The 14,592-nt window shown below is 37.9% G+C and overlaps 1 protein-coding gene across 1 annotated transcript in view; it reads left to right on the top strand.

Moving 5' to 3' along the window:
* Positions 1-14,592, top strand: part of EPHA6 (EPH receptor A6) — a gene marked incomplete at both ends in the record, with an annotated part of 485,307 nt that overhangs the window by 318,596 nt on the left and 152,119 nt on the right. Inside the window, one exon of the mRNA XM_080364048.1 lies at positions 11,573-11,697. Coding sequence (XP_080220174.1) covers positions 11,573-11,697 — 125 coding nt within the window. The remainder of the gene's footprint in view (positions 1-11,572; positions 11,698-14,592) is intronic.

The following is a 14,592-nucleotide window of genomic DNA, read 5'->3' as shown; positions in this document are numbered from 1 at the left end:
ATTCAAAGGCTCTTGTTAAGAAGGCAGTTAGCAGATAATTAATTTCTTGGAAATAAAAGACAGGCTCCTTAAGCTAAGTGATTCACTGATCTAGAAGTGTGAATGCTCAGGTTTCTTTCTCACCTGGATTTCTATCAAGAGATTGTATATCAGTGCATAATCATGGATATGTGTAATAACTATAAAACCACAAGCTTCAGGGCATGAGCTAGCTAGTAGCTAGTAGTTGAAGACGCTTCCCTTTTGAAACATTGTTCTATAGTTGTCCAGGATTCCACAAATCTTCCTTTGAAACATCTTTTACTGCTCATTCTCTGATCTGATTTCTAGGCTGCTCTGTTTTCTTGGTGTTCTAATTTTTTATACAAGTCAGAAAGATTAAAACTCTTTAGCTCCCAATGGTTCTTTAACTCTGGGGAGTTTTGTCTTTGTGAATAAAAGGGGCTTAATCTTCTTGAAAGAGAAAAACACAAAAGAGGCATTTATTTTTCAAATACATTTAATATTAGTGTGGCATGTTTTCAGAATATATAAGTACAGTAGTCCAGAAAGATCCATTGCCTCATCTGAACCTCAGATCCTAGACATAACAGAAGTTAGAGGTGAGAAAGACTATCCATCCATTCCACCTGGCTGCTGTTTGCTTTTAGAGTTGATTTGCCCTGATGCCTTCAAGCGTCACTGCTTCTATCCCTCACCTTGAGAGCCCGTCCTCGGATGTGTGCAAACATCCTTGGCATCTAACCAATAGAAGACGCAAATGCTCTTTCACTACAGAGTGTGTTCCCTGCTATTTTATATTGGTTTCTTCATAACTTGACCGTGCTACTTCTATTCATTAACTCTCTCCTTCTGCCATTCACAGATAGCAGGAGAGAGTTACTTTAACTTAATTTGTAAACTGCTATTATTTGCACGTAAGCAGTGCACATCATCTTTCCTTAACCTCACCTCAGTGATCTGGACCAACTGGATCATTGGGCTGAGGCCAATTGTATGAGGGTAAACAAGGCCAAGTGCTGGGTCTTGCACTTGGGTCACAACAGCCCCAGGCAGTGCTACAGGTTTGGGGAAGATTGGCTGGAAAGCTGCCTGGCAGAGAGTGGTTTGGGGTATTGATTGACAGCCGACTGAATATGAGCCAGCAGTGTGCCCAGGTGGCCAAAAAGGCCAACAGCATCCTGGCTTGTATCAGGAATAGTGTGGCCAGCAGGACTAGGGCAGTGATCGTGCCACTGTACTCGGCACTGGTGAGGCTGCATCTTGAATCCTTTGTTCAGTCTTGGGCCTCTCACTACAGGAAAGACATTGGGGTGCTGGAAAGAGTGCAGAGAAGGGTAACAAAGCTGGTGAGGGCTCTGGAGCACAAGTCTGATGAGGAGCAGCTGAGGGAACTGGGGCTGTTTAGCCTGGAGAAAAGGAGGCTGAGGGGAGACCTTATCACTCTCTACAACTACCTGAAAGGAGGTTGTAGCATGGAGGCTGTTGGTCTGTTCTCCCAAGTAGAAAGTGATAGCACAAGAGGAAATGGCCTCAAGTTGCACCAGGGGAGGTTCAGATTGGATATTAGAAAAAAATTCTTCACAGAAAGGCTTGTCAGGCTTTGGAACAGGCTGCCCAGCGAAGTGCTAGAGTCATCATCCCTGGAGGTGATTAAAAGACATATAGATTATGTTCTTACGGACATGGTTTAGTGCTAGAGTTAGGTTAATGGTTGGAGTCAATGATCTTGAGCATCTCTTCCAGCCAAAATGATTCTATGATTCTATGATTCTGTGTATTAGTTTCAGTATATAAACTAACTGGCTGACTCAGGTATGTCCATCTGACACTGTGTTGGGTCATATAAATATACCTAACTGAAAATAAAACCACTTTTAGGATGTTGACGTATCTAAAATACTCTTGCATTGTTCTGGAAGTCCCCTCTAAAGAAGATCCATGACTGATTTTGTACTAAGCCTCTCTGCTAATGGTAGTGATGCATGTAATTTGAATGCTGTGGCTGAAACTAGGGGTTACGCTTGATCTACTGAAAACCATCTCAAAGTTCAGCATCTGAACAGACAGCTCCAATGTGCAATCTGTGCCACCCGAAGATGGTGTCTGTGACAGGTATGATAAACTGTCCTTTGGAGTTGTCTATCTCCCTCTAACTACAGAGGGAATTAAGAAAACTTGCTCAAAGTAAAACCCAGTTTTTAAATTATTTGAGTCAAGTAAAATGAATTCCACCTTACTTGACTAGAAAATGAACACTTAACATACTTTTGACAGCAACAGTGCTTTTCAATGATTCATGTGCATCAAGTACAAACCAGTGACTTGGTGGCCTTCTAGAAGCATTTCTCATTGTCTGTATGCTAGAGTTTAAAAGTGTGTGCTTTTTTCTGCGTAGGTCTACATATTAGAGATTTAAAAGATACCTGACCCTATGTAAAATGGAGATAGACTAAACCACAGCGTTTATTGTTATCTAATGATTCTTTGTAATGAACAGATAAGAGCATACCTTTGGAATCTTTTTAGCATATACATAATAATGATATATATTATACTTCATTTCTGTAATATATAATTTATAATTTTGTTTGTAACATCACTGGGAGAATTAATTTATGAAGGCATACTTATTTGCCATCACTATGATTTATAAAATGCTTTATCAAGATCAGCATTTGTGGGGAAATTGTTTGAAGATATACATTTTAATTCAGTATCAGATGTGTCTCCACGCACTTACGCATATTCCTTCAAAATGTTGAAGTACAGTAGCTCCGACATTCTCTGCTCATGCTGACAAACACAGCTTTTACAGAAGGTTCACAGAAGATGTTCAAATAAAATATTCATTATTTTCTTGCTAAAAGAAAAACCTGTTTCAGACCTGTAAAGTACTGTTTGACAGAAGATGACCTACAATCTGATATAGTTTCATATTTTTATATAAACAAGAGCAGGAAAGATTTGCCCAAATGAGTGTACATTCTAGGTTTGTCTTAGTTACACTGCAGGATAAGTGGCAATTAATGGAGTGAAAAGATTGCAGATTTCCTAGTGCTTTTAACCTGCTTATTTCATTTTCAAACTTCTGAGATCAATTTAGCAGCAGGAAGTTCTGCAGAGCAATTTGGTTCCAGTTGACCCTGGAGGGATTGTTGCTGAATGAGACTTACTTACAGCTCTGTTTCCATAATGACATCTTACTGCAATAAATAGCATCTTCTTAACCTCAAGTTGTATTTCCAATAAATTTATACCAATTCCCAGGTTGCAACGTTCTTCAGAGAAGTGTCACCATGTATTTTTCCCCAGATCATAGGGCACATAGCAATGGCACGATATTTGTAATTTATGTAATGTATTGGCTGGAACACGTCTTTTTCATGCTTATTAACAGTATTATAGTAGAAATCTGCTGATAAACCAATTTCTCCCCCCTCCTTCTCTTTTAGCACAGGTTTCCTAAAAAAGAAGCCATATAAGCCAATCTACCTTCATTTTAAGAGGAATCCTGCATGTCAGGAGTAGGTCCCCAGGAGCACGTTCTCCAATTTGACGTGGTACATGCCACCAGCCGACAACCAGTGACATGCCACAATTACTGAGGCAAGAGAGACAGTGAATGATACAACACACAGCATTTGAGTGAGTCTGTGGAAGCAGCAAATCTGTTGGTTAAGAACACAGTATTCTCCTACTTCTGCTGTAGGTACCACAATCATCAGGAGAGGTGAAGGGAAGTGATTTGCTTGGGGAGCAAATCTTGTACCCTTCCTTGTGCCATCAAATATTCTGTCACCTGATCCAGAACAAAATGCCTGGAAGAGGCAAATGAAGTGAAGGGATTTGTTTTTGTTTTTGTTTTTTTGGTGTTTGTTTTAGGGGTTTGTTTGTTTTTGTTTTGTTTTGTTTTGTTTTTCCCAGATGCCATGCACTTGCTGTACCATTCAGCCACATATGTTGTTGCTACCTGATGTGAGCTGATACACCAGTGCCACACAACCATAAATTTGTCTTCTGCCAAACAAAGACAGAGAAGCTCTGATTTTTGGAGAGTGGGTCCTTCAGAAATCCCGGTAACCCATGAGGTCATTAAGCCACTTATTGTCTCTTGCTGCTCCAGCAATAAAAGGCAATGGAAGGGAGCCAAGAATCTGCTTATTCTGATGCAGATCCCTTTGGTTGTCAAAAGGCATTGATTTGACATGATATTATTTTATATGACACGCAACCCTTTTCAGTTTTGACGGTCTTTTTTAGTTTGCATGTGATTCCTGGAATCACACGCTTTCACTAAGCTTGTTTGAAGTAAATTTATTCCACTTGCTTCAGAAATACAGAGCATATAAAGTTAATATACATATATGGGAAACATTTGTGTGATTTTTTTTTAGCTACTGTTATTTAAAGAAGCATGTTATTAAAATATTTCAAAATTGTTCAGTGGATTATAAATTATGTCAAGTATCTTGGAATACTTTTTAATATTGAGGGTTTTGCACGTACACTTCAGCAGAGAGAAAAGAACATCCACACTGGCTGACTGACAGGTGGTAAGGCTTTATTTTATACTATTGCTTTTAAGTAACTTCTACTATAATCCATTTTGAAGAATGAGAGACTGAGCAAGTCCTATTAGAAGTAAAGCTCTAGGAGTTCTTCTGTCTGAAGCTTGCAAAATAATGAATTACAGCACACTCTGTAAGTGAAAGAAAATCTGTAGTGTTGCAAAATCATATGGGTGAATAATTACTGTCTTCATACATAAGAACAACAATAGATGAGAAAGAAATTTAACAGCAAGAAAGAAAAAATTGCATTATGGAACACAGTAGGAAAAAAATTATGTTGAATCTACGTTTAGCCTGAGGAGATTTGGGGATTGCATCTATCATGACCTTTATCCCACAACACTGTAGCAAAATCCATTTTTTTTTATAATGGTATTATGTACACTTGGCTTCCATCCACCATTTCTGAGCAAGCAAAGAAAATCCGCAAGGGGAAAGAATTTAAAATGGAGAGAAAGATGATAATTATAACTTGCTGGAGGCCTATTTTTCGGTAAATGAAGTGCTTCAAAAGAAGCATACTGTTATGCTGTCTTTTGAATTCAAACCTTTAGGGAACAAGTGTAAGAAAATAAGTAAAAACATTGTTTTTCACCCCAAACTTGTTAATTTGCTAGCTCTAATGCCTTGTCAGGAAAACTCCATGCTCAACTTTGAACTCCAAGGCTAGTGTCAGTAGTAGTATCCCCTCCAAGCATTCTAACTGTGAATTACCACTGAAGTGATTAGGAAGATAAGAGACTCTATTATGTGAAGAACAAATATCTTATCTAGTCACTGTACTAATTGGAAACAGCCTTGTATGATAAAAAAAAGAATTCTTACTGAATTCAGCATAAACCCCAAAATGTTTCAGCCACATGGACATCTTTAAAATACAGAGAGATGGGTTATTAACTGATTTTTAAAATAAAAGTTTAATTTATGTTTATTCTTCCATCATTTCTTCCATATAAACTTCACCTTACTTTTGAGTCTTTAACATGGACACGTGCACACACACTTGTAGCATGAAGGTGCTCACATACTGGAAATAATGGAAGGTACTGACATTCACATTGTACGATAGTCAAAAAGACTAAAAAACATCTCTAGAGCACAACCATAAAATAATGTAAACATAGGTCTCCTGAATCCATATCACATTCCTTACTCATAACATAGTCTCTCTTCCTTTATCCTTCAAAGGTAGCAACAGAAAGATTAACAAGCAAACATAAAAGAAAAAAAGCTTCTCCGGTAAATCCTTCCTTTGTAAATAGCTCAAATACTAATAATACTAGAGGCATCATTGATCAGGAAATGTTGTTTCATTACTTTCAGTTCCGTTACTGGAGTAAAATGTCTTCCCTGGGAAAACATCTTTTTATTACTTATTACCTTTCATGCAGACTTTCTAGAATCAGAAGTAAAATCAATATTTTTCTTACTGTGCCCTGAAATAATGATTTTTCCAAGTGTGGGATCATGAATAAAATCTCAGACTTCATTTATTCCGATGTGTTATATAAAATCATACTGAGTGTCCAATAGTCTAGAAATTTTGATATAGTTACAGAACTACTGGCAAAACACAGTATAATAGCATTTTCTGGTATAGAAAAAGGTGCAAAGGTTGTTTTTACCATCCAGAAAAGCACTTGAAAATTGTACCTCAGTACATCTCTATAATTAACAATTGTCAATACCACACATGTAAGGTTTGACAGAAATCTAATAGGATTTTTTAAAGTGTAACTGTATATATATGAAGAGAAACAGAAATCTAAACCACTTTTTCCTTTTCAATCTAATACTATCAGTAGTTTACAAAAGAACTTTCTAGTGTTACAATTAAGGAAAAGGAGAAAACATTTGAAAGTAAATGTACTTATACCACATCCTGTTTCATTAATTTCCTAACATTTTTTGTGGAATGTGTTTTGGATTATCAGATAACCATAGCTTTCATAGAGTTAGTATAGTTTACTGTGTGATTTAGTTCATGCCATTAACCTGTGATATAAGCTGAGAAAAGTCCTTTTCTCTTAATGAACATGAAAACAGTTTTCTGACCAACACAGGCATGTAAACCAAAGTCAATGTAGATTAGTCCTCACAGCACTGGTATTTTTTCCACTCTCAACTCTCCTTCCCTTACTGAAAGTGTTCCCCAACAAGAGGAATGCAGGCTCCCTGCAGGATGTTGCAGCAGGTTTCCTTGTCTAACTATGCTGTATGAAACTAGGCAGGCTCAATTAATGAGTTTTCAAAGAGAAGCAAAGTTCCTGAGTGGGCCTCAGCAAGTATTTCCCCAAAACTGCAGTTGGGAAGCAGCTGATGTAGGAAAGAAGAGGGAGGGAGGGAGGGAGGGAGGGAGGGGCTGGATTCCCTCCTCTATGGGGAAACCCCTACTCAGAAAACATGTTGTAAAGGCCTATATTTTGGTGAGTACGGTGTTCCTGATGCCTTGAAGCAGGCAGAGGTCTCAAGGAAAGAGTAACTTGTTACTATGCAATTCAGATTATTATTGGTAATGGTAGAGGTATAGAAAACATCTAACTAAATTAGACCATGTTATGCCAAATATTTTACACGTTGAGACCCACAGCCTTCTCGTGACTGTGGCGTCCAAAGGAGTCAAGTTTCAGTCCTTGCCACAAACGTGTGTACAGTTCAGATCCCACTTCCACTCCCTCCCCTCCAACTTTGTATCTGCACTTCATCAGCTTTGGCCAAAACAGACAGTGCAGAGTGGAAGCAGGGAAGAGGACAATGGTGATGCAGCTGTTCTTGTTTGTTGGATGTAAGATTTTTTAACAAGAAAGTGATTCTGCATACAGTAGAGCCTGTTCTGCCAGCCAGTAAAGGCCACTGAGCTGTCATGGTTTGTCTTCACCAAATACATAAAATATGAAATGAGACATCAGAGGGCTCCATGTGCAGACAGACATCAGGTGAGCTTTTGTCATCAGATGCCATTGGGTCTAAAGCTTCTTCATAGTGGATGAGCACTGTGTCAAAGTTGTTCAACCCTGGAAACCAAGGGAGAAATACTAGCCATTCTTTGCCTACTTTAAACAGTATGAAATTAGAAAATGGAAAATTAGTAAAATAGATGAAAGGAAAAAAGCTTCAGAAACCCTGCAGATCACCTATTTTGAAATTAGACAGTTACAGATTATGGAAATCAACTTCAGAAGGAAAGAAAGTCTCTAGAGAAATGACACTGGAATCCAATAATGATTTAAAATACACATTTTCTGTCCATTGTGTAGCATAAGAGAAAAGGGATTCTGAAAAAGAGAAGCCAAAGAGATTTATAATAAAATAAGCTCGCTCTGAATTAAGGAATGAACTTTAATTATTCAATACAAATTTGAAAAGACAAAGAAACTTATCAGGCTACATTAAATGAAGAGCTCACAGCATTGTATATGACTCATCGCAATTCAAGAAATTTATAACAGTGTAGGGGAAAACATAGAGAGCAGATGGTGGAAAGAGTCCTCTGTGCAAAACAGAGATCAGCACTGAGCTCAAGAGCCAGAAACCATCCTTCAGCCTAATACCAGTGGCAAGAAAATGCTGCCATTAAAGTGATTAAAAGCCAAGCTGCGCTTCTAAGCTTTTTTTTTTCCCTCTTTTTTACGTTTTCAAATGGTTTCATTGGGTAACCAAATTAGAGCACTCCTGCACCTACTGGAGTTGTAACAACTAATTAAAAGAGCTTCCCATTGATTCATCATAGCAACATTAGAGCAGTCTTTATGAATGGGCAGATAGGATTTACCTGTCTTACAAATTTCTAGTTAAAAAGAGCTTTGACAATGGGTGGATAGGACCTTTAGAGTCTAAATAACTTCTGCTCTAGTGAACAGCTGTTACAAGAAGCTGAAATTTCTCCATAGAAAACATTGCTTTTAGTAGCACTTCACAACAACTAAGGAAACAGAAACCAAGCTAGCTGCAGCTTTTAATTACTTGGTTGTATTTGTCTCCTTCTTTGTACAAAAATTTCTGACTGGAATCCTTTTCCTAAAAGTCATTATTTCATCTGCGATGTGAATAGATAACTTCTGTATGACAAATAGAGGATCATCCTCCCGAACATATAAGAAAGGGTCAATGGTGGCTCTTTTGTGTCTTTTTGTTAAAAAGTGCACTATTTTTTTAATCAGTACTCTAATACAAATATGCTTCTCATACCCACAGCCTTTTTTGCACACCTACATGTTTTGATTTGGAGGATGCAGTGCTGGCACAGTGCTAAAGGTGTGATGTGAGCCTAGCGTTTTCAAGTTGAGGTCAAGCAAAGTTGAGGTCAAGCAAAGTTGAGGTCAAGCATGGCTGGTTTAGCAGAGGGCTGAAGTAATTTTCTTCCATTAATTTGCTACTGAGTTGTTTCCCAGGAAGAAGACTTGGGCTACTTCTCATACTGAACTTCTGAGAGAATCTTCTCATGTGCCAGGGCTGTGTTTTGACACAGGGGTCCTCAAATGGAAGAGTTACTGCAGTGAGCTCAGACTGAAAACATGCATGAGGTGCTATATAAATTTGGAATTCAGAAATCAAAGAAAAATGCAAAACATGCAGTACATATGAAAAGCTTATAAATGTCAGGTCAGATTGTGAAGAAATGTAAGAGCAGTAATCTATATTTTAAAAGCCTAGAAGAGCTGAGAATATAATTGTATCCACAGTTTAACCTGGTGTTTTCTGTAATCAAGCTCAGTCATTTTACAAGGATTTGGTTGTCTGATCAGTGAACAGCAAATGCAGTGAGATGAAGCCGTGATGTGCTGAGGGAGGTGGCTCAGCTGATGTCCCTCATCAGTAAGCAGGTGCACAGGGTGTACCAGGCACATCTGAAAGGTTGCTGTAGCTCCCTCAGCCTCACCTGTAAATCACAGCTTAATGCCAGTGAATGACTCAAAACAGCAAATAGTAAACCAACGTATATGAGCAATTGCCTTTGTAGGCCCTTGATCAGTGTTTAGCAAATACAAATCCATGTTTGCTAGCTCCTGTTTTCCTTTAAACAGACCCATTTTTGTTCTCAGCTTGGAATAGCTGATTTTACCCCAGAGAAATACTGCAAGAGCTCAGCTTCACCCTTAATTTGAAGTGTTAAAAATTTCATTTTAACCAAGGGAATAGTTATGCATACCCAGGGATAACATTTTGGCCCAGAACCTGTGAATGCTTTTTATTTATTTATTTGTATTTTGCTCTGTTCATTTACTTTATGCTGTTTGAGGACTCCCTGAAAAATCCTTTCATCAGCGTAGCAGGAATTCTTTTTTTCTCTCCTTCCCTTGCATCAGACCTGTGGTTAAAATTGCATAGAACAGGTATAAGACAGTTTCCTGTGTAAGCTCTGTTTTGTCTGCTTAATACTTTTGGTAGTTTTTTTTTCATTGTGTTATATGTTGAGTTGTTTTTTTTCACATCAGAGAGGAATGGACTATTATAGTCCAGAATAGTTATCCACAGAATAGTTATCCACAGGGAGGACTGACAGTGGATGGAAGTTTATTTTCTCTCAAATAAATGCAATGTCACAGAGAAAGAGATTGTTATGTGCATGACTGTGTGTAGCGTTTGCTTTTTTTCAAAGGAAAACAAAAGCAGTTTTTGTTGTTCTTTGGTGTCTCTATGCATTTTAGAATTTATTGTTTTCATTTCTTGAACTTCCTGAAACATTTACAGGAAAGAAAACTGAGGCATGGAATTTTGTGACTAGAAGCAGATTCTTATTTCATTTTCCTATGGAGACTCTTTCATTCAAAAGATAAAAACAGAAGTCGTAAATATGTGTTATTTTTAGGAGACAGCTCCTCAGAAGCTTAGAAGAGGTTAAGTAAGATTCATAATAGAGAGGAACGGGGGAGGGCATACAGTGAACCTATATTTGTTAGTGGAAAGACAAATAGCAAAAGCTGTGAACCACTGGAAGAATTTTTTATTATTATTTTTATTTTATTTTATTTTTTACGTTTTATGGTAGTTGGTTTGTTCAGCTTACTCAGTTGTCTTCAAGACTATTGAACAACATGACTGGTTTTGTTGTAGCATTTGGGAAAGCTGCACATCAATACTATAGAAACAGCATTACTGTCTGGAGAATATTAGACCTTCTTTGACATGCTTGACCAGATGAATAAAATAAGCAAAGATCATTTACTAGAATGTAATTTTTGCACTATTTCAAGTTATTGCACAGGTACCAGTGCACCTTCTTTTCCAAAAGGGCAGAAAATTCATTTCTTAAAATTAGTTAACCCTGTAGTGAGATAATTTGGCTCTTGGGTCCATCCACCCATGTTGGGCCCCTTCCAAAAGCTGCTGGAAGCGGTTCCTACTTGCTGCACTGCTGCAGACCTGCAGTATCACTTACAGCAGGTAGCTTTGGGGGCATCTTTTCCCCCCCAGTTTGTCCGTAACTCAGTCCCTGCCTCTGGCCTCCTCTAATGATCTGGCTCTTTCGTGCACCCAGCTACCTCACCAGTGGGCTGAAATGCCCTTGCTGCTGCCAGCCCAGCTAGCACAAATAGGACTCATTGCGTCTGTTTTAACCTGTGTCACTTTATTTTACCCCACAGAGTAAACTGAATGCACATTTTACACAGTTGAGTTATAGCATTTAACGGCAGTTATCCTGAATGTAGAATTTGCTGTCTCTGAAATGGGGTTCAGTGCTGGACACGATGTCCTCGGAACCAGCAGTGCAACCTGTTTGTGCGCAGCCGGCGGTGGGACTGGCACCGGCGCTTCTTTCTGTATTTTTGTGTACAGCCATTTTTCAGAAGCTGGTCTGCACTTTAACAAAGGAGTTACTCGTATGTACTTGAGACATTAATTCCAGGTTATATGGTTTCCCGGAGAATTGCCATCTGTCATGCTTTTCCGCCTGGAGGTCACTCAAAGTTACCTCGGGTTGGTATCCTAAGACAGTAGGTTGAAAGGATAAACCACGTGCTTCGTCTTTAACCCGTAGTTATCCTTTTCCTTTTCAGCACCCTCCTTGATAGGTATGGTAAGGAAGGACTGGGCTTCCCAAAACAGCATTGCCCTCTCCTGGCAAGAGCCGGACTTTCCCCACGGAGCCATTCTGGACTACGAGATCAAGTACTATGAGAAAGTAGGTCTCACAGCATCACCCAAGCTCAGATCCTAAAGAGCAATATGTTTTCTATTTTTAATATTTAAAAAATACTTTACACTTTTCACTTGATCCCACATACAATGCTATGTAAGTAGACGTTTTCTTTTGTACTGATTTTTTTGTTGTTAATGACTGTCTTGTTTCATATCAGAATCAAGTAGAGCAGCAAGCAGGCAGTAGGTGTATCTGTCTCAGTAACTACTTTTGCAAACATGGATAAACGGATCATATACTTGAACGTATTTTGACTTATGGACTGTAAAATAATCTTTACATTAGAGTGACACTGAAACAATTAAGGTGAATGTCAATGTGATTTCATTTGTGGCATTATTTAATGATAATCTGTGCTTAAATGATAGAGTGCACCAGCCTTGTTTAGAGGGTTACAAAAGGTTACAAGAGAGAGAAACTGCTTGGCATTTGTGTCAAATTTCTGGCATTCTGTCAAAATTACGTGATTTTGCACAAAAGAGAGGAACAACATGCATTACAAGTAAAGGTACAAGGTGCACACACAGCATGTCTTTTGAAAGCATAATTTGAAGCCTGCTACTCTCAAAGCACAAAGCACATTTTTTCATTTCCAGTTGGCCCCAGAGCCTTATACCAGTGTAAAATTCAGTGCTGATAAGTGTGTTCATTCCTAAAGACATAGACAGGAAATTTTTGGTGTCTGTACAGTTGCCCACTAAGTCATTTCTTGCTGTTTCTCTGTCTCCATCCAAAAGCCACAATGGAACTAAGGGATATGTGAGAAGACCACAAAGAACAGAAATATAAGCCAAATAATGAAAAAAAGATCTAGGTATGATAGGTTCTGTAAATATCTGAGAATTTTCTTCCTTGGCTGAACTTCTGTATTGAGTTTATGCAGCTTTAATGATGCAGAAAAAAAAGAGTAAACTGGGAAAAAAATCCAAACAATTTTAGAAGCACAGCTAGAGGGAGAAAACAGATTGCTTAGTACATTTAGTAGCCAAAGCAAGGAAACCTTATTTTCCTGCACTAATGGCATTCCTACAGGTTTTGATCTATTACTGTAGTAAGCCACATTATTACTTGCACTGCCCTAGTTTTGTTGGTTGATATTAAAATAATAACCAGGTAAATTAAACAAGAGAATAGTGAAATTTTATTCAACTGAATAGGAAGGATTTCAGAGATCCAAAACCATTCATATAGATAATTATAAAGATTATATTTATGAAAGTCCTTAATCAATAGATTATCTGCCAATATTTGTCAATACCGAGTTGATATGGAAAATAGCTCTCTGTGGAGGTCTACATATTACTTAGTCTTGTCCATCGTGCAGCAAGACTACACACACAGGCTTCATGGCTCTTCGGTATATACAGTTTAAACCACTCCTACATTTTTCCACCAAGAATGAACCATTTCCTGTTTTCACTTTTTATAATGTATAAGGAATATCTTCTAACTGTAAACTTCTCTTCCTTCTTAGATGTGGGAATATAAACGCATTGCTGGCATCTTCCAGTACTGTTGCACAGCAGTTATTTTCTTCCCTAAGTCACTAACTAAACTAAATGCGTAGCTCTTGAATACACCTTCTGTTAGTAAGTTAGAACAGGCATGCTCTCTGGCAATGCTGTGTGATAGGCAGAATGGGAGACAAATAAGCCAGCAATAGCAGTAAGAAGATCACTTGTTTGAGCAGAGAAATAAGCATGTGACAGATTTTCAATAACTCTCCTGGAGACCAGATTCTAGAGCAGAGAGGTGAAAAATCCAGTACTGCAAGTCAGTCCACTGATTTGCAGTATTAAATAGAAAATGTGATTTTATACTACTTTAATTATATTTAAATAGTGCTGAAGAAACATACGTTATAACTGTAACACTGGTAAGTATAGTGGCCAAATGGAAATGGGATTTGTATACTGAAAAGAAAGAGACATGTTTCCTACCTCGAAGCCAGAAAATATTAATGTACACAAATAATTCAATTAATAACAGTTTAAATTAAATTCATTCTTCTTCGCCTTGAAACTCTGTGTATTAAATTGCATAGTTTGTGTAATGTTAGGGGTAGATGTAGCAAGTAAAACTGTAATCTTTCAGGCTTCCCAGTAGTCCTCAAAGAGGGAAATACCAGCATTCATGTTCTCAGTGACCAACTAGGATGGTGTTGCATACCCACATGAAATGTGAGAAATATGAAATAATTGTCCACAGGATTTAGTTTACCACGAAGACAGCCCTCTAGTGGAGAGTAAAGTATGCAGCTGAAGTTCAAGAACATGTTGAGTATCAAGAGCTCAGAAATTTTATTGTTGTCTTAAGCAGTCAAGAAAAATGCAGAAAACAGTAGTCTTAAGTACTAATAAACACCCTAATTAGTAAAGTGGAACAGCTTTTACACTCCAGTCTTTATCCCTTTTTAGCTGCCATCTGTGTTTTAAAAAGAAAAGAGGTTTTGTTCTGATATACAATGTAAGAAATTGAATGTCTCCACCAAATACACTCAGTTCCCCCAAATTCAGTTGATTGTATCCATTTCTTAACTTAGTGAAACTCTGAAGAACTCTGCTGAATTCAAAAGTTTTACAAGTATGAAGTGCTGTTTCTTATTAGATACTTCGTTGATATTTGCAAAGTTGCCAAGGTGACATTGAGGAGCACATTTAGGGGAGCATGCTTGCTTTTGATTCTAACCAGTAGGAATTCTGCTCATAAATGAAAGTAATATCTTGTCACATGCTCCCAAGGTTTTAGGAAAGATATGTAAACTTATGGAAATCAAGTAGCTGTCTAATAAACTACTGTCAGCACTCCACATAATGGGGCAGTTTCCAACAATTTTATAAGTAAGATGAATTAGTGACGGCAAACCCAGAACACAGA

Source organism: Nesoenas mayeri, assembly GCF_963082525.1.
Source record: "Nesoenas mayeri genome assembly, chromosome: 1".
In the NCBI taxonomy this organism is placed as follows: Eukaryota; Metazoa; Chordata; class Aves; order Columbiformes; family Columbidae; genus Nesoenas; species Nesoenas mayeri.
The sequence above is the reverse complement of the archived record's forward strand: the minus strand, read 5'-3'. Positions and strand labels throughout refer to the sequence as shown.